This window comes from Geotrypetes seraphini, chromosome 5, assembly GCF_902459505.1.
Source record: "Geotrypetes seraphini chromosome 5, aGeoSer1.1, whole genome shotgun sequence".
NCBI lineage: Eukaryota > Metazoa > Chordata > Amphibia > Gymnophiona > Dermophiidae > Geotrypetes > Geotrypetes seraphini.
Window position 1 is genome coordinate 136,577,793 of NC_047088.1, and position 23,469 is coordinate 136,601,261.

The 23,469-nt window shown below is 42.7% G+C and overlaps 1 protein-coding gene across 8 annotated transcripts in view; it reads left to right on the forward strand.

Annotated features, from left to right (window-relative positions):
- The window catches only part of PIKFYVE (phosphoinositide kinase, FYVE-type zinc finger containing), a 936,520-nt gene that overhangs the window by 297,663 nt on the left and 615,388 nt on the right, over positions 1-23,469 (forward strand). For all 8 annotated transcript variants that reach the window (XM_033947121.1, XM_033947126.1, XM_033947127.1 and 5 more), the window contains exons 10-11: positions 3,863-3,974; positions 7,506-7,653. In XM_033947121.1, the coding sequence (XP_033803012.1) occupies positions 3,863-3,974; positions 7,506-7,653 (260 nt within the window). The remainder of the gene's footprint in view (positions 1-3,862; positions 3,975-7,505; positions 7,654-23,469) is intronic.

Genomic DNA, 23,469 nt, shown 5'->3' on the forward strand with positions numbered 1-23,469 from the left:
TCATTGCAAACAGCCTAAATTAAATCAGTGCTTAAAAGGTAATGAAAGAACTTGCAGCTAAGAGGTGTTAAGAGGATGTTTTAATGTCTGGTGCTTAAGATGGACAGCTTAGGATATACAATGGGTCCAGGTGTACAGATATTGTCAGAGGCATACTGGAAATTACATTTGACTCCAGTCTGTAAAGGACAGGTCCCCCCCCCCTATTCTTCTACAGTCTCGCACACCTAACTCACCTTCCTGATCAGTGAAACTAACCATTGTTTCAGACAGTTTACAAAGGATGGGGATACTTAACTTCAGTAGATTCTATCGAAATTCAATAGATTCTATTTGTTATATAAAGCCCCCTCTCAACCCCCCTTCTTGCTCTACCTGGAACTTCACACTTCTCTTTCCTGTCTCTCTTCCTCTTGGATTCTTTCTTTGTCTGTTCTCTCTCATTCACAAGAACACAGAATCAGTCTCTGTATTTGTAAAACTTATTCCTTAATTGTAATGTTTAATTGAAATCTTTATAAATCTTGCTTTTCTGTAATATATATTCTTTATGCAAGCACTCTTAGTGGTCTTTGTCATTTGATTTTACTTCCTAATGAGTCATCTTTGAGGGTATTGAACTCGGGACCTGGTGGATTGTAAGGCTGCCTAAACATTATCCCTCCAAACCTTACATTTTGGGGGGGGGTCAAACCTTACATTTTAAATTGAATTCTACTTACCCAGATGAAATCGTCGGGAAGGTCTGAGACAGAACCCCCAAAATGTAAGGTTTGACCCCCCAAAATGCAAAGTTTGGAGGGATAATGTTTAGGCAGCCTTACAATCCGTGCTATGTCTCGGGCTGCATCCTTCTCAGCCTATTTGTTATCTTCTGGATGTCTCCAAGAAATTAGCCACTTACCAATGTTTCCATTAAGAGTGGTCTTGGTTTTTCTTATTGCTGTCTTTTTTATCTTCATGTTCTACATTCCTACATAGTGGAATTGCTCATGCATTGTTCTACTTTTGTTACTCTTAGTCTCGAGTCTATATCTCTTGGACTTCTTTCCAGTACTCTTGCATTTTTTCTTTTGTCAGTCGAGGGTCAACCTCTTACTGCTTCTCCTCTGGTTTCCAGATTTCATGGTAGGGGTTTTTCATGTGTAACCACACCTCATGTTTTCTCTTGTCATTTGGGCCCTATTGTTGCCCTTTTCACTTGGTTTTCAGGATTATGATAGAGACTTTTCTCCTGTGAAACCACTTCTCTGGTCCCTTCATGTCATTTGGGACCTTACTGTAGTTCTTTACAGTTTGTTGAACCTTTTTTTGATGGTTCATCTTTAGTTTCTTGCTTGCCTGGCCTGGCAAGTGTGTTTCTTTATTGCTCTCACCTCTACCAGGAGGGTTGGGAGTTACCTGTATTAGTAGCAGATTCATCCTTTGCAGTTTTTCATCATGCCAAGGAGGTTCTTCGTTTCCATCCAAAGTTTCTTCTACAAGTTGTCACTTTTCTTTTCACTCAGTCACTTGTTCTGCCTGTGTGTCTTTCTACACCTCATTCTCCTACTGGAGAAACTGTTTTGTATACTTTGGACTGTACCTGGGCTTTGGCCTGCTACTTTCACCGGACGAAGCCTCAGTGATCTTTTCTTTTGATTCACAAAAGTTAGGTCATCCTTATTCAAGAGAACATTTTGCGTCTGGAAGACTGTCTACATCTAGTTCTGCTATGCTCAGTCTGGTTTGGCACAAGACATTCGTGTCACAGCCTACAGAGTTCGAGATCTGGCAGTTTTTTGTTGCTTTCCTTAGACCTACTCCCATTGAGGAAATCTGTAAAACTGCCACCTGGTCCTCAGTTCATACCTTCACTTCTCACTATTGTCTGGATTCTTTCTCCAGACGGGATGGGCATTTCGGCCACTTTGTATTTCAAATTATATTTTCTTTGGCCAACACTCCTACCATCCCATCTCTGTTAGCTTGGAAGTCACCCATCAGTGAGAATATGCTGCCTGCTTCTCCTGGGATAAAGCACAGTTACTTACCGTAACAGGTGTTATCCAGGGACAGCAGGCAGATATTCTCACAACCCACCCATCTCCCCGGGTTGGCTTCTTAGCTGGCGTATCTTAACTGAAGGAACACGCGCCCTCATCATGCAGGAAGGCACTCGCGCATGCGCGGTTCAGGCTATTGCTAACTTTTTGAATTCTTAAAGTGGCGATGCATTTTTTAAAGTGGTCCGTACCGGGGCTCCATCAGTGACGTCACCCATCAATAAGAATATCTGCCTGCTGTCCCTGGATAACATCTGTTACGGTAAGTAATTGTGTTTTCCGGAGAAAGGAAAATGGTAAAACCAAAGGGGTTGAGGTTGAGAGGTGGTAGATTCAAGAGTAATGTTAGGAAATTCTTTTTTACGGAGAGGGTGGTTGATGCGTGGAATGCACTCCCGAGTGGGGGGGGGGGGAGAAGAAAACGGTGACAGAGTTCAAACAAGCATGAGATGAACACAGAGGATCTCTAATAAGAAAATAATGGGTATACATTGAAGGAACTATGGCCAGTATTGGGCAGGCTTGCACAGCCTGTGTCCTGTATATGGACATTCAGTTGAGGAAGGGCTGGGGAGGGTTTTGATGGCTGGGATGGTTAAGATGGGCTGGAGTGAGCTTTGATGTACACTCCAGTAGATGGAACCCCTAAGCACACTACCAGGCAGGGCTCTGGGTTTCTGGCCCAGAAATATCTAAGAAAAAGGACCATTTAAACTAAATTAATTTATGGTGCATGTATGGTTGGGCAGACTGGATGAACCACTCGGGTCTTTATCTGCCGTTATTTACTATGTTACTATGTATATACTTACCAGTAGCAGGTATTCTCTGAGGACAGCAGGTATACATGTATATTCTCACAACCATCCCTCCTTCCTTTGGAATTGATATCTTAGCTTTTGTGTTGTACTGATGGTCCCATGTTCCATCGTTGGGTGGGAAGGTATCTGTGTATGTAGTGGGGCACCATCTCTAAGATGTGAAGTGATACTACAGTAGACAGTGTCCACACTGGGCTTCGTCAGATCATGTCATTAACATTTGAGAATATATGCCCAATGTCCTTGTAGAATACTTGCTAACATAAACATATCTTCACTATATTCATTTAATGAGAGTAGTATTGGTTACATGTTTAGCACATGATTTTCATCTGTTTTGTATTTTTGTTTTTTTTAATCATGTGGTTTGATTCTGTTTTTGACAATGGTTGTCCCCAAAGAGCTAAGAGGCAGGGCCTTAATTCCTTAGGTTGAGGAAGTTCTCAATCTCAGTCAAGACGAGATTGTCCTCAGCTCATTACACAGACCTTATAGTTGGATCGTCTTGTTTTCATCTTTGAAAGTATAGACTATATACAAATGAAAACCATGGTGCCTATGTTGACTTAACTTTTAACTTGTGCTGTTTTTTTCATAATCATGTAAAGTGTCCCGCAAACTTTCTGAAGCTGTGGCACACTAAACTAAGGCTGAAGGGCATCTGGAAATGCATGGATGTCAATGCAATGATGTCATGCACATGTGTGACATAATCACGATGCATGCATAGAGCCTTCTATAACTATGCTGGTGGAGGCGGGGGGGGGGGGGGGTGCCAGCGAGGAAGAGAGGTGCTGGCTGACTGGCTACAGTAAGTGCCTCTTATCGTGAGAGGCACCTCCTGTATTCAGTCAGCTGGCGCCTCTCCTCTGCACCAGCATCTCATGACACACAGTTTGTGATACACCAATGTAAAACAAATTATTTTAAAGGATATCATCATTTAGTCTTACGTTATTTATAAAATCTCTAAAGTTATTTTTGCATTCTTTTTAGAGCACAAGCCTTAGCAATTGGACAAGCTCTTGTAGATGGTCGTTGGCTGGATTGTGTCACACATCATGATCAGATCTTTAGGGATGAGTACGCCCTCTACAAGCCCCTGCAGGTATATCATACTCTGAAGCAAAATCTTTTATGTAGACATGTTTATGCTCTGTAGCTACAGCCCAAAGGTTTCCTCTTTCTTACTGACATATTTATTGACATGTTTTCTCTGTTTTCATGCTGAAGGGAAATGGAACAGATCAATAGTTTTTCTAGTGTACTCCTACTTGCGAATCTGTAGAGAAGGTATCATTTTAAATTCTTCAGCTCCGTCTCCTCTGCCTTGCTCTGTGTTACTCAGTAGAGAATGGCATAGGGAAAAATTTTGGCCCAGTCCCCGTCCTTGCCCTGTCTCAATGAGCTCGGTCCCCACCTCTGCCCTGTCCCCGCGAGCTTGGTCCCTGTCTCTGCACTGTCCCGGCAAACCATCTGATCCCATCCATACAAGCTTCATATAGTTTTATACTGAACTTGAACTCATTTTATTAAAGTATAAAAAGAAATACTATTCTGTACAATTGTCATTTTATAAATCTGAGTTCTGGTTGCCAAACTAGAGGAAGAGTTCTTTCACTGACAGGGCTTTGTTTATAAACGTTTATCAACACAGTTACAATACTACTTTATCCTAAAGCAAAAAAAAAAAAAAGAAGAAAATAAATATAATTTATTTTTTCTACCTTTGTTGTCTGGTTTCTGCTTTCCTCATCTTCTCATCATTCTCTTCCTTCCATCCACTGTCTGCCTTCTCTGTGCCTCTTCCATATGGCATCTGCTCTATTTCTTTGCCTGTATCAGAAACTGTCCACCTCTCCCTCTTCTTCCCCCATTGGTCTGGCATCCATCTTTTTCCCTCCACTCCCCCCATGGTCTGGCATCTCTGTCTTCTTCCATTTCTCCCCCCTACCCCTCCAGATGGTTTTTAGCATCTCCTCCTTTCCTCTCCTCAGATCTGATATCTGTCTCCCCAATCCAGCACGTGCCCTTTTTTCTTTATTCCCCCTTCCATCCAGTATGTGCTCCCCTCTCTCTCTCTTCCCCACTCGTCTCATCCAGTGTCTGCTCCTTCCTCTCTCTCCACTTCCTTTCATTGTCTTCTTCCCTCTCTCTCTCCTTTCCACTTCTATGCAGCGTCTGCTCCTTCCTCTCTCTCCACTTCCCTTCAGCGTCTGCTCCCCTCTCTCCTCCCCACTTCTTTCCAGCGTCTGTTCCCTTCTCTCCTACCCACTTTCATGCAGTGTCTGCTCCCCACTCTCTCCTCCCATTTTCCTTCAGTGTTTGTTCCTCTATCCCCACCCCCTCTCTCTTCACTTCCCTTCAGTGGCCTTCGTGTAGTCCAGCAGCCCCTTCCCGATTGTCACAGTCCGGTCATCTCTTCCCCTCGTTGGGACATCTCCCTCCTTCCTGTCCCCTCACCTTCGCTGGCAATTTTCAGTTTTCGCTCTGTGAGTGGCCCAAGCCTTTTCACCAGTCGTGCGTGCGGCTGCCCCGATACCTCCTCTGACGCAAGCTGCCCAGGCGGAAACAGGGAGTTGCATCAGAGAAGTTTCGGGGCAGCCACATGTGTGACTTGTGAAAAGGCTTGGGCTACTCAGAGAAAGAAAACTGAAAATTGCCAGCAAAAGTGAGGGGAAGGGAGGGAGATGCCCCGATGAGGGAAAGAAATGCCTGAACCGCGGCAATCGGGAGGGAGCTGCTGGACAGCGTGATTGCAAGGGCTGCAAACTGGGAGGAGTGAGAAGTGAGGTAACGCGTGCAACATACTTAACTGCAGGGACAAGGCCATTCACCACTCCACGGGGTGGTGAATGGCCTTGTCCCCATACCCGTAGCAACCCGTTCTAGTATGTTACTTGCAGCTAGCCACGGGAAACAGTCACTGTATCATTCTCTATTGCTCAGTTTCATTCTTCTACACACACGTTCCAAAACACCCGGCCTCTCGCCGGTATCTCAGATTCTGGGTGGGGGATCTCCATCTCCAGTGTCGTGTTTTTCCCTTCAGCCTGGTGGCCTCTCCGAGGGTTTTTACGAAATGCCTGGTAGTGGTAGCTGCGGCCCTGCATCTCTGCGGCCTGCAGGTGTTCCCCTACCTCGACGACTGGTTGATCAAAGCGTCCTCTCACCAAGAAGTTCTGCGAGCGACGAATCAAGCCATCTTGCTCCTTCAGAGTCTTGGCTTCGAGGTGAAATTCCCCAAGTCTCACCTCTGTCCGTCCCAATCTCTAGAGTTCATCGGAGCAGTCCTAGACACGGTTCGTCTCCGCTCCTTCTTGCCTCGGCCTCAGCAGGAGGCCCTGGTTTGTTTATGCCAGAAGGTGGCCCATCTGTCCTCGACCCCAGCTCGGCTCCTGATGATGGTCCTCCTCGGTCACATGGCCTCTACGGTTCACCTGACTCCTTTTGCCAGACTTCACCTCCGTATTCCTCAGTGGACTCTTGCGTCCCAATGGAACCAGGATCAGGATCCTCTCTCTCGATGCATTCTCGTGACTCCTTTGTTGAGGAAGTCTCTCCATTGGTGGATGCTCTCTTCCAATCTTTCCAGAGGTTTTCTGTTTCATGCTCCTCCTCTGCAAAAGGTCCTCATAACGGACTCGGCCTATGCTTGGGGGGCTCATCTGGACGGTCTTCGCACTCAGGGTCTTTAGTCCAGTGCCGACTGCCTTTGTCACATCAATCTGCTGGAGCTTCGGGCGATTTTCCTCACTCTGAAGGCTTTTTGTCACCTGCTTTGTGACCAAGTGGTGCTGATCCACATGGACAACCAGGTCACCATGTATTATATCAACAAACTGGGGGGAACAGGGTCCCTATCCCTGTGCCGAGAAGCGACGCGGCTCTGGGAATGGGTTGTCCACCGCAACATGTTCCTTCATGCGATCTACATTCAGAGCCAGCACAATTGTCTGGCGGACCGGTTGAGTCGTCTTCTGCAGCCTAATGAATGGTCCATCCATTCCGTGACTCTGCATCAGGTGTTTGCTCGTTGGGGGACTCCGGATGTCGATCTGTTCGCGTCCCCCCTCAATCACAAGTTGCCCGTTTCTGCTCCAGGGTTTACACCCCCCTCAGACTCGAGGCGGATGTTTTTCTTCTAGATTGGACGGACCTGTTTCTGTATGCATTCCCTCTGATTCTGAAGACTCTCATCAGGCTCAAATCCACTCACGCCACCATGATTCTGATAGCTCCTCGGTGGCCCCAACAGCCGTGGTTCTCCCTTCTGTTGCAACTCAGTTCCAGATAGCCTCTTCTTCTGCCTGTTTTTCCTTCTCTGCTTACGCAGAGTCGAGGTTCGCTGCTTCATCCCAACCTTCAGTCTCTGCACTTAATTTTTAACACATGTCTAAGGGATTTGACACAAGAAGAAGGCTGGATTGTCAAAATAGTTTTTTTCTTGCATATAACTCAAATTTATTTAGATGGTTTGCACTGGGAAAATATATTTGAATGTTTCTGGACACATTTATGCTTAACTATATGCCTAGTTTGTTTGGCAAGAAATTCAGTTTGTCTTTTAGCTTATGTCACAAGTTGGGCATGCTTTTCTTTTATGCATAGTAACCTCATCCTGCTTCAACTTTTTCAGAGTACAGAGTTCTCCGAGACGCCTTCTCCAGACAGCGACTCTGTAAACTCTGTTGAGGGCCACTCTGAGCCATCCTGGTTCAAGGACATAAAGTTTGATGACAGTGACACTGAGCAAATTGCTGATGAAGGAGAAGATAACTTGCCTAGTGAGTTGCGTTTTTATCCTTTCCCGGAAAAATTAATTCTAATACTTGATAATACTGTCAAGCCTTTTTACTAAATCTGTTTATCAATTTACTAACATACATTAATGAAATAATTTCAGTTTTGAAAATAAGAATAGGCATTAGTTTTATTTTGGAGTTTGAAGGTTAGATTCCAAGCTTGGTTTCTTACAGTTTTTTAGATGGGTGGAAGTTTTGAGGTGTTACCTTAGATTTGAGGTCTTCTGGTACAGGTAGAGAATATGGTGGAACTATGTTTCAAGTTTCAGTTATATTTCATATACTGCCTTTTAAGCAAACCTCTACAAGGTTTACAGTAAACATAAAAAGAAAACACAAGTAAATAACAATGAACTCATTAAAATTTTTGTCTGGAGAATATGGCGACTTGCAGTGTTTGTGTCAATGTTATAGGAAGGAAACACAAATTGATTAATTGTATCAAGGATTCTCTGAGGACAGGTAGGCCTTTATTCTTATATCTTGGTGACATCATTGATGGAACCAGGTGTGGTGCTTGACTAGCTTAAAGTATGTAGAAGTTCAAGCTACACTATACTTCACATGCACAGGTGCCTTCTTGCCTGACACACGATCAATGGCCCTCAGTCTTTCTTCATCAGTGGAGCAGACTAGACACACATGTCACAGTTCTTTTTATTGTGTGTGAAATGGTGCCTTCCTATTTACTTGTTTTCTTTCTTAACCCTCTCTTAACAGATTCCCTTCTAGTAATGTTTTTTTCAAGTTTTTCATAGATTTTAAAAGTTTCCTTTCATTTTTGTCGGGCTAGACCTATACTTGGGCCGCAGCATCATCTTTGAGTTGATTGTGCCCTTTTTTAGCTCAAAATTGAGGAGTTTATATTAAAACTTTTTTATTGAAAAGCAAGAAACAATCAAATAAACTCTACAAAGTCTAATCAATGTTCAGTGAATACAAGATCAACCCATAGTCCTTCCCCATCCCTACCCTACTCCCTACCCACCGGGTTATTGTTTTTCAAACAATTACGGTGTTGACTGTACAAACAAGTGACAATAACAAAGAAACAAAAATATTATGTATATCACCTCTATACAGAAAAACTGCCCCCCCATCCACCATCCCCAGAACCAAAAACTCCTAGCAAAAGCCCCCAGAACCCACCCCCCCAAAACAGATCATCCCGTTACCCAAAATACTCTGAAAGAGATCAGACCAATCTCCCAACCTGAAAAGAAACTGCCCCAAAGGCTTTAACTCTTAAAGCCTCTAGGGCTTATACCCCCACCACTCCTCAAAAAAAAAAAAAAAAAAGGGAAGTTTGAGTGATCCCATCCCTCCATAAGGTGTCTCTCCAGCAGTTCCCTAATATTTCTTTAAGGTGCAGAAGGGGCTGCATTTGCTCAGTATCCCCTAACAGATGCTCTACCAAAATCAATCCCTTCCACTCCCACCCCTGAAAAGCAGGGTTTTCTATCCCAGGTACAAAGGCCAAGTTCCCATGAATAGGTAACTGATGTGTAATGTGGGATCCCCCCTAAAGTACGAGCTAAATATTGCCACACCGCCCTCAACAGAAACCCAGAGGTAGAAATCCATGAGGTTCATGGAGCAAGGAAAATAAAAAGTAAGGAGCATAGTAGGCCTCTTCAGCTGGAGAGACGTGTGATACTGTTAACCTAGCACCCAATCCTTCACATGACGCAATAAGCAAGCCAGATTATAACAACCAAAATAGGGAATCCCCAGCCCACCCTGTAGTGACCAAATACTGAAACTTAAGCTTGGGTTTCCTACGATTCCAACAAAAGCGAGCCAACAGTTGGTCTAGGCTCTGAAGGGCCTTCCTCAACAATTTCAAGGGCAGTGTCTAACACATGCTGCCATTTTGGAAAGATCACTATTTTAATCAGGACAATACCACCATCAAATTAGTACCATAGTAAAAAAAATGTTTTATAGGTTATGCATGATTCGCTCTGTTGCAAATCTTCTTGAAATTCCATCACTAAACATCTTAATTCACATGCTAGTAATTCTCATCTAGACTATTGTAACACCCTATATTAAGGAATAAACCAGAAAGAATTAGGAAGACTTCAAATTATTCAAAATACTGCTGTTAAACTCATATCTAAAGCCAAAATATTTGACCATGTAACCCCGCTTTTGATAAATGCTCACTGACTACCACTTTCACACAGAATAACATATAAAACTACTTCTAACTTTTAAATCAAGAATGTTCCACACTCCAGAGTTCATCTCCTCTAGATTTACGATCAAGCAACCAAAATCTCTTAGCCATCCCATCTTTACGCCAACTAGACTACGATAAGTGCAGTCTTCTTTAAACAAATTTAAACCTAAAAAATGTTCTTTTAAAGATAGATTTAATTTATAAACATTCATGAACGCTTTCTACTATTGACATCTCTATTACATATGAAGAAGATCGTCTCTCCTTATTGTGTTCTCCCTTTTTTGTACCTCTGTCCCTCTCCTATCATTCTTTGTATTTCCCCCTCCTTACCATATTTATGACATTTTGGGGTCCTTTTATCAAGCCGCGCTAGAGGGGTTAGTGCGTCGGACATTTCATTATGCGTTAACTCCTGCGGCCGGCCAAAAAACTAACGCCTGCTCAATGCAGGCATTAGCGGCTAGCGTGGCAGGCAGTTTAACACGCAGTATTATGCATGTTAAACCCCCTACCGCAGCTTGATAAAAGGACCAATTTATGTTTTATTCTGTGAATCTCTATGTGACACCCCATATTTTAATTTTTTTTTTAATAAGTTTGTACACTGCTTAGAAATTTAATAAGCGGGATATCAAATTTTAAATAAACTTGAAATTTGATAAACGAAAGAGGGAGGTATCTCCAGTCTCCCAACAGAGCCCTTGTATGGTGGAGCAGAATCTCTACGTTTAAAGAATATAATAATCTAGATAGGATTGGTAGGTGAATTCCTAGATATCAAAAAGAGCCAGTCGCCCATTGAAGTGGAAATGCTGGCCCCAACTGACACTTCAATTCCTCTGAGGAGACAAGAGCTTCAGATTTAGTTAAAATGGAGCCCTCCAAAATCACTATATTCTGAAATATTTTTCAACAAAGTGGACTGAGACTGACAAGGTTCCGTGAGATGAACTAAAATATCATCCACAAGCAGAGAAAGCTTAAAACACTACAACCCAGTTTACACTCCCCAAATATGGGGATTAGCATAAATCACCATGTCACAAGGAACAGGGAATACTACTTCCACAAACATGAAAGCAGAAAACAAACAACGAAAGTGACTAATCGATGTTCAATTTCTTTTATTGATTGAAATGACTTGACACGATCGTGTTTTGGCCCCAACGGGCCTGCCTCAGGAGTCTGGATTCTAATGACAAATCAATAAACATAAATGTTCACAATCTTCTATTTCAGATGTTCTATGTAGGGGTGTCAAAGTCCCTCCTCGAGGGCCACAATCCAGTTGGGTTTTCAGGATTTCCCCAATTAATATGCATTGAAAGCATATAAATAGATCTCATGCATATTCATTGGGGAAATCCTGGAAACCCGACTGGATTTTGGCCCTTGTGGAGGGACTTTAACACCCCTCCTCTAGTGAAATCTTAAACATCTGATTCTGTAGTCAAAAGAATGCGCTGCTGTCTCTATAAAATTACAGAATCCTGAAAACCCGACTGGATTGCGGCCCTCGTGGAGGGACTTTGACACCTCTGCTCTAGTGAAATCTTAAACATCTGATTCTGTAGTCAAAGGAATGCGCCGCTGTCGTATGTTTAAGATTTCACTAGAGCATCTGAAATAGAAGTCTGTGACCATTTATGTTTATTGATTTATCATTAGACCCCTGAGGCAGACCCGTTGGGGCCAAAACACGATCATATTGAGTCATTTCAATCAATAAAGGAAACTGAACATTGATTAGTCATCTTCGTTCTTTATTTTCTGATTAGCATAAATGTCACAAATAAAGGGGTCAAGTGACAAAACAAAAAGTAAAGGAGACAGTGAGCAACCCTATCTTGTACCACTATGAATCTCAAATGATGAGGAACGAACATCGTTAACATAGAGAACAGCTCTGGGAGATGCATATAACCCTTTAAACGCAGAAACAAAGCACTCAATAAACCCATACTGATGCAATGTGGTGTAGAGGTAATCCCAGAGGACATGATCAAATGCTTTCTCCGCGTCAAAACTAATAAGAAGGGGCAAAATCCTCAGGTGCTGTTTGTATTCTAAAGATGTCAAGATCCTCCTTAAATTTTTTGCTACAAATTGACCGTGAATAAATCCAACATGTGCCTCATGAAGGAATTTAAGTAGTACCCTGGTCAACCTATTAGCCAAATCCATGGCGAATAATTTAACCTCAAAGTTGAGTAAAGCACAGTGATTTGGAAAGCTCAGTGATTTGTTGGATCACTTAGGCAGAAAGAATAAGGAACACAAGTATAGTATGTCAGGTGCAACTCTGGGAAAAACCGAACAGGAAAAGGACCTGGGTGTACTAATTGATAGGACCCTGAAACCGTTGGCGCAATGTGCAGTGGCGGCGAAGAAAGCAAATAGAATGTTAGGCATGATAAAGAAGGGAATCACGAGTAGATCGGAGAAAGTAATAATGCCACTTTATAGGGCAATGGTCAGACCACACTTGGAATACTGCATCCAACATTGGTCTCCATACCTAAAGAAAGATATAAAACTGCTGGAGAGGGTGCAGAGACGAGCAACAAAGCTCGTGAAAGGTATGGAGAACCTGGATTACAGGGAATGACTTAAGAGACTGGGGTTGTTCTCCTTTGAGAAGAGGAGAAACATAGAAACATAGAACATGACGGCAGAAAAGGGCCACGGCCCATCTAGTCTGCCCACACTAATGGCCTACTCCCTAACTACCTCCATGAAGAGATCCCACATGCCAATCCCATCTTTTCTTAAAATTTGGCACGCTGCTTTCCTCAATTACCTGTTGTGGAAGATTATTCCAGCGATCAACCACCCTTTCGGTGAAGAAATATTTTCTGGTGTCACCGTGAAATTTCCCACCCCTGATTTTCAACCTTTTATCATTTTCGTCGCTCTTCTCTGGACCCTCTCAAGCATCACCATGTCCTTCTTGAGGTACGGCGACCAATACTGGACACAGTACTCCAGGTGCGGGTGCACCATTGCCCGATACAGCGGCATGATGACGTCCTTCGTCCTGGTTGTGATACCCTTCTTAATAATACCCAACATTCTATTTGCTTTCTTTGAGGCTGCTGCACATTGTGCCGTTGATTTCATTGTTGTATCCACTAGCACACCCAAGTCCTTTTCAAGGTTGCTTTCCCCTAGCACCGATGCCCCCATTTTGTAGCTGAACATCGGGTTCTTTTTCCCTATATGCATGACCTTGCATTTCTCTATATTAAATCGCTTTTGCCATTTATTTGCCCACTCTTCCAGTTTGTTTAGGTCCCTTTGTAGGTTTTCGCATTCCTCAGCGGTTCTAACCCTGCTGCAGAGTTTGGTGTCATCCACAAATTTTATAACTTCACACTTCGTCCCCATTTCCAGGTCGTTTATAAATACATTGAACAGCAGTGGTCCGAGCACCGACCCCTGCGGAACTCCGCTCGTGACCCTCCGCCAGTCCGAGTATTGGCCCTTCACCCCAACCCTTTGTTTTCTGCCTGCCAACCAGTGTTTAATCCATCTGTATATGTCCCCTTCCACCCCGTGGTTACGCAGCTTCCTAAGTAGTCGTTCATGGGGTACCTTGTCAAAGGCTTTTTGGAAGTCGAGGTAAATGATGTCTATGGGTTCCCCTTTGTCCATCTGGCTGCTTATTCCTTCAAAGAAGTGCAGTAAGTTTGTTTGGCACGACCTTCCTTTGCAGAAGCCATGTTGGCTCGCTTTCAGTTGTCCGTTTGTTTCTATGTGCTCACAGATGCTGTCCTTTATCAGAGACAGAAGAAGAGGAAGAGGAAGGTTTTCTACGTTTGCTGGTGGAGGAAGTTACCAGGTGCCAGGAGTCAGCGTCCCCAGCCTCTTCTTGTACCACGATGGTTGGTTTCAGGGTTGCAGGTTCGGACAGTTTGGGCGTCCTGAGGATGGTCTTGTCTGGCTCCTGCTCGGTGACCTGGGACAACTCCTGGATGACTCCATCGATGAAGGCCTCGTCCTCTTGGATGCTTCTCAAGCGCTTTAGCTCCTTTCTCAGGCTCCTCAGCTCCTGCAAGATGTCTCCGTCTAGCTGATCCATCTCTTCTGTCTGTGTGGAGACTGTAGTCATCTGCTCGGGGATGGCCTCGGTCTGTACAGAGACCTCTGTCCCTCTGTCCTCCATCCTGGCTCTCATTCCGTCTGTACGTGGACCGTGGCCATCCCCTGGATCCCTTCGGTGACTGGGCTGCTGGTCTTGATTGTAGCCCTGTTGCTTCTTGTTCTTACTGCCATTTTCAAAATTTTTTTTTTGTTTTGTTAGTTTAGATATTTGTTAGTTACATAGAAACATAGAAGATGACGGCAGAAAAGGGCCACAGCCCATCAAGTCTGCCCACTCCAACAACCCTACCCCCTTGAATTTACCCCCCTAGAGATCCCACATGTGTATCCCATTTCCTTTTAAAATCTTTCACGCTGCTGGCCTGAATCACCTGAGGTGGAAGTTCATTTCAACGATTGACCACCCTTTCGGTGAAGAAGAACTTCCTGGTGTCGCCATGAAATTTCCCACCCCTGATTTTCAGCGGATGGCCTCTTGTGGCAGAGGGACCTTTAAAAAAGAAGATATCATCCTCCACCTCAATACGGCCGGTGATATATTTAAACGTCTCTATCATGTCTCCTCTCTCTCTACGTTCTTCGAGTGAATATAGCTGCAATTTATTCAGCCTTTCTTCATACGGGAGGTCTTTGAGTCCCGAGACCATTTTGGTGGCCATTCTTTGAACCGACTCAACTCTCAGCACATCCTTTTGGTAATGTGGCCTCCAGAATTGTACACAATACTCCAGATGAGGCCTCACCATGGATCTGTACAATGGCATTATAACTTCGGGCTTCCGGCTGATAAAACTTCTTCGGATGCAACCCATCATTTATCTTGCCTTTGATGAAGCCTTCTCCACTTGATTGGCAGTCTTCATGTCTTCGCTAATGATCACCCCCAAATCATGTTCCGCCTTGGTCCTAACTAAAGTTTCACCATTTAGTGTGTAAGTTTTGCATGGATTCCTGCTGCCGAGGTGCATGACCTTACATTTTCTAGCATTGAAGTTTAGCTGCCAAGTCGAGGACCAATGTTCCAATAGAACATTGTTAGTTATGTCTGCCTGATCATTAGTGAGCTAGAAAAGTCTGCCTGTTAGATAGTATGAAAATCTGCCTGTCAGAGTTTGAAAGTTGGAAGGATAGAGGTAGTTAGTTAATTGTTAGTTTAGTCTGCCTGTTTGTTAGTTGGCTAGAAAGGGCTGCCTGTTAAATAGTTTGAGACTGCGAGGGGATCTGATCGAGACTTTCAAAATACTGAAAAGAATCAACAAAATAGAGCAGGAAAAACAGTTATTTACATTGTCCAATGTGACAAGGACTAGGGGGCACAGACTGAAGCTGAGAGGGGACAGGTCCAGGAGAAATATCAGGAGGTTCTGTTTCATGCAGTGAGTGGTGGACACCTGGAATGCTCTCCCAGAAGAGGTAATTGTGGAATACACCATTCTAGGATTTAAGGGTAAGCTAGATGTACAGTTCCTTATGAGTGGCATTGAGTGATACGGGTAAGGGTAAACTAGAAGCACATCTGCTTATGAGAAGCACAGAGTGATATGGGGACTAAAACTATGCCAGGGTACACCTGGTGGGGCCTCCGTGTGTGCGGATCACCGGACTTAATGGACCTAAGGTCTGATCCGGAGATGGCAATTCTTATGTTCTATGCTCTTTCATTCCAGAGCTTCTTTTCAAATGAAAGAGACTCGATTCATGCACATTTAGATCACGTAGGTATTCAAACATCTCTATCATATCTCCTGCCTTTCCTCCATAGTATACAGATTGAGATCTTGAAGTCTGTCCCCCATACACCTTATTACGAAGACCACACACCATTTTAGTAGCCTTCCTTTGGACCGACTCCATCCTATTTATATCTTTTTGAAGGTGCGGTCTCCAGAATTGTATACAATATTCTAAATGAGGTCTCACCAAAGTCTTATACAAGGGCATCAATACTTCCTTTTTCCTACTGGCCATACCTCTCCCTATGCAACCCAGTATCCTTCTAGCTTTCACCATCACTTTGTCAACCTGTTTGGCTACCATCACATACAATCACACCTAAGTCCCGCCGTTCTGTACCGTTCCCTTGGTTTTTTGCAGTGGTTGGAGCTACAGCCTCAGCACCCTAGGGCTGTGGGTTCAAATCTCGCGCTGCTCCTTGTGACCCTGGACAAGTCACTTTGTCCTCCATATACCCAGGTACATTAGATAGATTGTGAGCCCACTAGGACAAATAGGGAAAATGCTTGAGTACCTGATTATAAAAACCGCTTAGATAACCTTGATAGGCGGTTTATAAAATCCTAATAATAAACTTTATTTTAGCTAGTTCCTCACGAAAAAATCCTCTGAAAATCGATCAGGGTCTACAACTCCCTATTTACATTTGTCTTCTGCGGTCCCGCTCCCAGTGCTTTAGCCGTGAACACAGAATAGAAATATTTATTAATCAAGTCAGCCTTTTCTTTATAAGCTTCTATATATTTCTCCCCTTCACCTTTCATTCTCACAGTGGCACTTTTGCACTTCTTCCTATCACTAATATATCTAAAAAATGTCTTGTCTTCCCATTTACTATGTCAGCTATTTTTTTTCTTCCATTTGCATCTTTGCTTTCCTGACTACACAATATTTTTGCCTGTCTTCCTCTTTCTGTGTAGTTTATGAAAGCTAACCTCTTATTCCTTACCTTCTGAGCTACTACATTTGCGTCACAAAAAGGTTTGTCACCCTTACAATTACTCCTTTCAGTTTTGCCCACTGCATTTCCACTCCTTCCAGACATTCCCATCCATACAACAATTCCTTAACATAATTCCTTAACGTAATCCCCCATCCAAAGTTATTTTTTTTTTAAGTCTAGAACTTTCGCTTTGAATGAGCCCTCTCTATATCCATATTAATATTAAACCATACCATGCAGTGATCACTGGATGCCAGATGATCACCCACTGTAACATCAGAAACACTTTCCCTGTTTGTAAGCACTAAGTCCAGTATGATCCCATCCTGCATGAGTTACATTTCCTCTTTTCAAATTGATCCACAGAGCTTATTCCTTGCCTACAGTTCCTGCAATTGTGTGGCTTTAATCTGATCTTTAACATATAACACTACTTCCCTTCCTTTTCTTCCTACACTGTCTTTCCTGAACAGATTATAGCCCAGTATAACTACATCCCAGTCATGGTTCTCCGTGAACCATGTCTCTGTGATCGCCACTATATCCAACTCATCTTCTTCCATCACAGCTTCTACATCCAGAATCTTGTTTCCCATACTTCGAAAATTAGTATATACTGCTTTCCAGACATTGCCCCCTTTTCCCATCCATGTAAAGGTATTCAGTGATTTACTTACCTGAGGGCTTATACTCACCCTGGAGCTTTGATCACTCTGCCCCATCACTTCTAGTTTGAATCCCTCTTCAGTAGATTAGCCAGCCTGCTGCTGAAGACACTTTTTCCCTTCTTTGATAGATGCACACCATACCTGCTCAGCAGCCTTTGGAAAATCATCCTATGGTCCAGGTAGCCAAAACGCTCTCAATGACACCATCCACATAGCCACAAATACATTTTCAGGATGCAAGCTTCTCTACCCTGGCTTTTACCTTCGGCTGGGAGGATGAACAAGAATACCACCTGCGCATCTGACTGCTTCACCTTCTCTCTCAGAGCCACAAATTCACTTTTGGTACATTTTTACGGGTACCTGGCGGTATCGTTAGTGCCAACGTGGATGAGCAGCATTAGATAATAGTCATCATGCTTGATGAGTGTCAGCAAGCTCTCCATAACATCTTGGATTTTGGCACCAGGCAGGCAGCATACTTCTCGTGACATCATGTCTGGTCTGCAGATGGATGCTTCTGTACCCCTCAGAAGGTACTCACCAACTACCACTACCTAGTGGTCATGGAGCCAGTAATTTTTGGGATTTCAAGCTTTGGTCCTTCCTCTCCTTGGTATGCTCTCCTCTCCTCCACTTCCAGGATAGCATAACAGTTCTTCAGTTCAAGGGCGAGGGAAGTCACAGTACCAATCTTGCAGTGTTCCAGAATCTGTCTTTCCTCAGGACAGCCTCCTCTTCCCCACTGCTGGAAATCTTTGACGCCTCATGAACCATTTCATTGATGTACCTCTCATTCTCACAGATGCTTCTCTGTCTTGCCACCTCCTTCTCGGTAACTTTACTTCATTCATGAGAGATTCAAGCTGAAGACAGCCTGCACATGGAACCATTCGCTCTGCCTGGGTAGCATTTTCTATCTGCACAGAGACAGAAGTTGTAACCTGAGCAGCAGCTTTGGTGATAACGATGTTTCCCAGCCATTCTGGGGTGCAGAAGTACTTACACCTGGAAGAATAAATAAAGGGCAGAAAAATCCTAACAAAGTAATGCCCTGTTCCTGGTTGGCTGAAGAGTCTATAAATCAAAAAGCTCTGTCTTGGGATTGACAAGAGGGAATTTAACACTAATCTTGGCTAAAACACTGTTTTGTTTTAAACCCTAACAAAGACTCTAAAGGCTATGGGGTGGGTGGGTGGGCAGTTGCTGTGAAAACTCTCTTTAATTCTAGATAATTAAAAAACTGAAAAATAATTAAGTGCACTTATCTGTTTAAATTTTCTTTTCTTTCGTTTTCTCTTTGTTGCTTAACAAGAGTCTCTGCAGTGTGTCCTGGGAAGCTTCTTATAATATACCTAAGTCCACCAAATATTCACCACTGTCACCATACAAAACCCGACTGGGATCCCAGTTTTGCTGTAATCAGCTTCATCAGGGGAAAATTAAAAAAAAATTAAAAAACAATGTATATAACTCCTATATTCTTAAATTCTTTTTACTTCCAATTTGTCAAAACTTTCTATGGCTTACTAGAAGGTATTCACAACACCCTCATTACAGTAACCAACAGAAAATACCAACTAGCCCTTAAATATACCACTTGGTCATGGACAAGTTTGTAATAATGAAGTTTATGCAAGGATATTCAACCAGCATTCACAACAGTGATTATGAGGAATCAATTAACATTTATAATAGTGATTTGTTAGCCAGTGTATAATTGCTTCAGGTGCATTTGCCATTAAGTTTGAGGGGAGAGTGTCTAGGCTGGGGAGAGAAGACGAGGAAGGGGGAAGGTACGTGACTGCAGGAGGAAGGGAGACATACAGCGCCGGCGCTGCATAGACGCGATGGAAGAAGAAAGTTGGGAGACATGCTGTGCCAGCGCCGTTTACCCCTAGGTGTACGTATACCGTGTGTTGAGAAACATTGGGCTAGATGGAGCAGTGGTCTGATCCAGTAAGGCTATGATGTTCTTAAGCACCTGTTCAGGTAGCTAGAACTTTCTACATATTTTAAGCTAGCTAAATATCACTCAAGGCTCTGTTGATGACTTCACCCAGATCCAGATGTGAGAATATTTGGCTTGCTGTCTTCGGAGGTACAGGTAAGTAACTTGGCTTTTCTTTACAATTATTTTCTATTATAAAAGCTTCTGGATGAACCTAACCAAGTGTAAGCTAAAAATGAAGCCCCCCATGTCAATATGGCAGCATGAAAATCTGGAGAAATCTATAGAGGTGCTACTACCTCAAGAAAACAAGGGTAAATTGTGCCACAATACAGTTGTTTTAACTTAAGACGTTAATCTAAAGTTGTAGAGCTGAGTCATGAATCTCCAGTCTTCTAATTCCTGTCCATTATTGTGGTATTTTACAGCAGCTAAGATTTATTATCTTTTGATTGCAGTTCAGTTTATAAAGAGCTTCTAAAATCTGAAATTGCTGTTAATTTCACCCTGTTTTTTGAGACTCTTAATAAACCAGATCTCAGATTCCAGACATTGGTAACATGATCCTCAGCCATAGAATGAAAAATGTGAGATGAAGTTTTAAGTGTTCTAGTTTGCTGTAATAGATACGGTTGAAACAAAAAAGATAAAGATTTTAAAAATTCAGCTCCTTTCTACTAGGTTACCTGGGCTAGTGATGCCCTCAGAGTGAATTCTAGTGTGAAGCCTGCCAGCCATAGGGCTCCTTTTACAAAGGTGCGCTAGGGCCTTAACGCGTGGAATAGCATGTGCTAGCCGCTACCGCCTCCTTTTGAGCAGGCGGTAGATTTTTGGCTAGTGCGCGCTAATCCGGTGCGTGCGTTAAAAACGCTAGTGCACCTTTATAAAAGGAGCCCATAGTTTTCTAAACAGGTTGAAGCATTGAAACATTTGTCCATGTAAGGAACATTTCGGAGGACTTATCTAGTGAGTTTCCTAAAACTGTGTAAGTAGTATAGTGGCCATATTGGGTAGGTAGAAATAAAGGTTTCATCTTATTTGTTGACCTTCCATTTTTATGTACCCCTCAATTAAAAATAGTTTCTAGAATCTCCAGACCAGAAAATAGCACTTAGGATTCAACAGGCAGCTTCCAGTTTATGTCTGGAAAATTTCAGACCTGGTTGCCTTCCACTACAGATTCACAAATGGCTTCTTATACCTCTCCAATCTCTCTTCAAGACCTCCAGACTTAAAATTCAGCCAGTTGGTAACTTTAGAAAGCTCATTCACTTATCATAAAAGTTGTGCTTTTGGTTTCTAAATTCCTTGGACAATTTTGGCATGCTTAGTTATTAGTTCTGCAGTGACAGAAATGTTTAAGATATGAGGAACAGGCCTCAGCCATTTGTCTGGCCTGTATTTATTAAATTGTGAAGCTGGGTTTTTTTTTAAATGGTAGTTTTCATTCTTTTTGAGAATTTATTATTTTTTTTTTTGGTAATTGTTGCAGTTGGGTTTTTATTTTAAATATGTAGACTTGTCTTGAAGGCAAGTGAATAGACTTATTCTTATAGAAAAATAGCATAATAGGAGTTCAGTTTTATTTCTGAAGAAACTTATTCTAGAGAATCTTTCAGAAGTTCACACAAGTAGTAATGCTCACTCTTTTTGAATTCAACATGGTACTGTTGACTCCTCTTGGAAATTTTTGAAGCTTGCTCCTATAGTTCTTGTTTGGGAATGACTACATTAGAAAAAGAGCTGTAAGTTTCTTCACATACTCATTAGTTCTGAGAGATTAACATTGTAATGTTACAGGAGACAATATACATGTTGCTTGAACTAATACTCGGTCCATGGAAGTCATGCATTCTGAATATGGTTATTTTCAGTAGGCAGAGGAGCAGCTAAAGGGAAAAAAGTTTTTTTTTGCATAATGAATATTAGTTTCCCATTATATATTGAATAGTGCCCAGAGGTTGGGTGGGTGTATGTATATGCTGGGATTAATTAACCATCATTATGAAGAGGTTCATATTTTATCAGTTGCTAGTTGATTTGATTGGAAATCTGTTTTGCACGGAAATCTGTTGTTTACTTATTTTAATTGCTCATGTACTTGAAAAATCTGCTTCATTTCTCATTGTCCCTCCAGCCCAGTTCATATGGGTGGGTTTTTATGCTCTCCTTCCAGCAGATGGAAACTACAATAAGAATGACTGGTTTGATGATGGTCCTGTGCAGTCTACAGCCAACCAGTATTTCTCTGTCTCTAGCAAATGAAGAATGTGTAGACCTGTGCTACCTGAGGCTAGGATATTGAGGCGGTAGGCCTGATGAGTTCAGGGCTAGTTGGCAGGCACAGGGGCTGGTATTGTCCAGTGGTCCAGGCTTCATCCTTCCTCCCTCTAATTGCTTCTCATTTGGGCCTCTTGGAATATTTGATTCCTTTTTGGGGGTTATTTGGCAGAGATGAGTCCTTTCTCCCCAACTTTTGGGATAGGACCCAGAAGTCTGAGCTGGCCAGTATTTATATATATATATATATATATATATATATATATATATATACGTGTGCAATGGATTGCTGGCCAGTATAGTGTGTGTGTGTGTGTGTGTGCAATGGATTGCTGGCAACAGCTTCTGCATCAAGAGGACATACTAGTAGTATGTACCATTGATCTTAACTCCAGGATCAATGAAGAATAGATCTGTGAATTTGAGTTTTCAGATTGCGATCGAGACCATGACAGATTAGCTGAAGGTTGGGTGGGTCCGTAGTGTTTTTGAAGGCACTTACAGGCAATCATTCTGTGTGTAAATCGGTGGAGTTAAAAAAAATATTTTCATTTGTAAACCAGATGAAGCTGATGCGATGCTCTGGCTACTTGGTCAAAACCTGCTCATACTGTTTCAGGCGTGTGTCTTTGTTGTGTAAAGTTAACTCTTGGGTATGGCGCTTTTTAAGACACTTTGATTTCAGATCGTCATGAATTATCCTAACCACAGCTTATTCCTGCTTCTTTTGCTATTTGGCAAATTGTTAGATGTGTTTGTAGCATGTACTCCTGGCTCAGTACAAGATTTATACATCAGGGGTGCCTATACTTTTTTGGCTTGCAAGCTACTTTTAAAATGACCAAATCAAATGATCTACCAACAATAAAATAACCCCCCCCCACAAAGCGCACTATATGCAGAGAAAATGCTAATTATCTAATCTAAACCTTAAGCTTATATCTATAAATATAGAGCTCAGCACGGTTTACAAAAATTAAAAAGGAAGTACAGTGGGAGTTGATGGTAGTGGGAAGCAGAAATTTACATTTTTGAAAATAGCCAAGTTTTCAGGTGTCTATGGAATAGTTGGAAAGATCCCAGGTTGCACAGCTGGGCAGAGAAATTATTCCAGAGCTCTGTAGGCTTAAAGTGAAGAGATTTCCCTAGTTTTCCAATGTAGGTAAGAACATAAGAATTGCCGCTGCTGGGTCAGACCAGTGGTCCATCGTGCCCAGCAGTCCGCTTATGCAACGGCCCCCAGGTCAAAGACCTGTGCCCTAACCAAGACCCACCCTACCTGCGTACGTTCTGGTTCAGAAGGAACTTGTCCAGCCTTGTCTTGAATCCCTGGAGGGTGTTTTCCCCTATAACAGACTCTGGAAGAGCATTCCAGTTTTCTACCACTCTGGGTGAAGAAGAACTTCCTTACGTTTGTACAGAATCTATCCCCTTTTAACTTTAGAGAGTGCCCTCTCGTTCTCTCTACTTTGGAGAGGGTGAACAACCTATCTTTATCTACCGAGTCTATTCCCTTCATTATCTTGAATGTTTCGATCATGTCCCCTCTCAGTCTCCTCTTTTCAAGGGAGAAGAGGCCCAGTTTCTCTAATCTCTCACTGTATGGCAACTCCTCCAGTCCCTTAACAATTTTAGTCACTCTTCTCTGGACCCTCTCGAGTAGTACTGTGTCCTTCTTCATGTACGGTGAACAGTGCTTGACGTAGTATTCCAGGTGAGGGCGTACCATGGCCCGGTACAGCGGCATGATAACCTTTTCCGATCTGTTTGTGATTCCCTTCTTAATCATTCCTAGCATTCTGTTTGCCCTTTTCGCCGCCACTGCACATTGTGCAGATGGCTTCATCGACTTGTCAACCAGTACTTCCAAGTCCCTTTCCTGGGGGGTCTCTCCAAGTACCCCGGACATGTTGTATTCATATATGGGATT